The sequence below is a fragment of the Salvelinus sp. IW2-2015 genome, unplaced genomic scaffold (assembly GCF_002910315.2).
Source record: "Salvelinus sp. IW2-2015 unplaced genomic scaffold, ASM291031v2 Un_scaffold2820, whole genome shotgun sequence".
In the NCBI taxonomy this organism is placed as follows: domain Eukaryota; kingdom Metazoa; phylum Chordata; class Actinopteri; order Salmoniformes; family Salmonidae; genus Salvelinus; species Salvelinus sp. IW2-2015.
In genome coordinates, this window is record NW_019944120.1 from 32,682 (window position 1) to 35,036 (window position 2,355).

At 38.7% G+C, this 2,355-nt stretch overlaps 1 protein-coding gene across 1 annotated transcript in view; it reads right to left on the reverse strand.

Moving 5' to 3' along the window:
• Positions 1–2,067, reverse strand: part of ndufv2 (NADH:ubiquinone oxidoreductase core subunit V2) — a 27,087-nt gene extending 25,020 nt beyond the window's left edge. Inside the window, exons 1-2 of the mRNA XM_024141899.2 lie at positions 1,770–2,067; positions 1,119–1,181 (exon numbers count right to left, since the gene is read on the reverse strand). Of these exons, the coding sequence (XP_023997667.1) occupies positions 1,119–1,181; positions 1,770–1,811 (105 nt within the window). The 5' untranslated portion in view covers positions 1,812–2,067. The remainder of the gene's footprint in view (positions 1–1,118; positions 1,182–1,769) is intronic.
• Positions 2,068–2,355: the final 288 nt, after the last annotated feature.

Sequence of the window (2,355 nt, forward strand, 5' to 3'; positions counted from 1 at the left end):
TGATACACCATCCAAAGTGTAATTAATAACTTCACTATGCTCAAAGGGATATTCAATGTCCTCTTTTTATTTGACCAATAGTTTGCGTTCTTTGTGAGGCATTGGAAAACCTCCCTGGTCTTTGTGGTTGTATCTGTGTTTGAAATTCACTGCTCGACTGAGGGACCTTACAGATAATTGTATGTGTGTGGGTACAGAGATGAGGTAGTCATTCAMAAATCTTGTTAAACACYATTATTGCACACAGAGTGAGTMCATGCAACTTATTATGTGACTTGTTGCCATAACAAAGGGGTTGAATACTTATTGACTCAAGACATTTCAGCTTTTCATATAATTAATTTGTTAAAAAAATAAAATATCTAAAAACAATTCCACTTTGRCATGATGTGATATTGTGTGTAGTAGGCCWGTGACTCMAAAAAAATCTAAATTTAATCMGTTTTAAATTCAGGCTGTAATATAACAAAATGCGGAAAAAGTAAAGGGGTGTGAATACTTTCTGAAGTACATGTGAGGAATGACGACAGGTGCCAATTTCCGTTTCTTTTCCTTCATTTATAGGATGCAACTGAAGTAAACGTAGCTCAATTGAATCTTGTAGGCTAATATTTTTTATGATTTCTCTCTCATTACGGAGTCCTCTCTAGSCACATTGAACAACATGATCTTGTATTGACACTGCCTTCTCACAATGGAATTATCGCAGCAGATCATAGGTTTATTGTTTGTTGTTGTTCTTAAAATTATCCTTTTCTATATTGCACCAAATTTGCACACACCCTATATTCCATAATGTTGTCATGGAAAATATCCAACCAGCAATCAACAACTGTGCCGTAAATACGTCTGCATATTGAACGTTAAGATTGCCGAAACGCCAGTCTCTTTGGCAAATGACAGGAATGGCAAGGAGTGGAATGTTAGCTAAAGAGACTGGTACCCAGACGAGCCTTGTGGTGTCATACATCCAAATCTCGTCTTGGGTGGTAAGAAGCCTGGGCTTCTGAGGCTAGTCACATTAAGGATATAGTACAGTAAGGYTTTCTGACTAAGCTCTCTGATGAAACGTCTGGTTGAAATCAGCGAGGTTACAGATCCTACACAGCARCACTCACCACAAAGATGCCCCCAGCTCCAGCTCTGGCAGCGGACTGGTGCAGACTCCTGACCTGCCTGGACTGAGAAGATGGACCATTGACAGAACAAGAGACAGAGAAGAAGGATGTTAATGTGTGCATAAGGTTTGATTCTATTAAATACCAACCCAAAACTAATTTATTAAAGACTGCAATACCAACAGGACATTTTGGCAGTATGGGGAACGCAGCACCAGTTATAATTACGACCAGTGTGATTCAAAACGATTACGAAGTTGCAAGGTAGCCGTGAAGCTAACTAGCCAAGGAACAGTGTATGTTTGTTTACTAGTAAGCCAGAAAACTGTGTAAGGCTCTTTTACGCTAGCTAACTCAGTTAGCTAGTTAGCCAGTCAGGAAGCTTTAGCTAGCGAACTGACAAGGACAATATATATTTTCACAATCGTTCAATCATCATTATTGTTCATATTAATATTTGACTAAATCATTACTCTAATGAAAGTGTAACATTGGCTGGTGTAGCTAGCTGCTAGCTAGCTAGCCAGTCCGCTAGCTAGGCCGCTTGYCCTTGTCAAGTGTCATGCAACATATTTCATTAAATTCTCCTAAAACGTAATGATTCTTAACTGATACTGTTAGCTTAACATAAGTACATTGTTATAACCATACCGTTTGCGATACAACAGATCGAATTGCAGAAGTTAAAAACATCTTCACAGCGTAGTTTTGTCCGGTTGATACAACACTTATTGGACGACAGCAAGGGCTGACATCGATTTAACCTCTCGATTGAGAGGGTCTGGTTTACGCAACGTATTTACTTCTGAAGTGAAACTAATCGACCACAGATCAAAAATGATCAGAAATGTGACGCTTATTACAATTTATTTTCTGTCCAAATGTATCTCCATTTATGTGAACGATCACATAAGATTATTAGGTTGATTTAACATTCAGTACTTGCATGGACATCTGTAATTTTCTGTATACTCCATTGTTCAGCAATATCAGCGTCTTAAAAAAACTGGTGACATAGATGGAACGTTAGAACAAGAGTTTCTATTGGACAAATGAAGTTAGGCCCCTCCCCGTTTCGCTCCATGGATTTTCAGTCTGACCCGAAGTCACCCTTAAAAAAGACGCAATTGTCTCTTCAAGCCAGAATGTTGAATACAATGATATGTACAGGTTGTACATGCTATAGGTCCTTCTGATGACAGGAGGTGGAGATAAGGGATCCACATTAAAGTGTTGC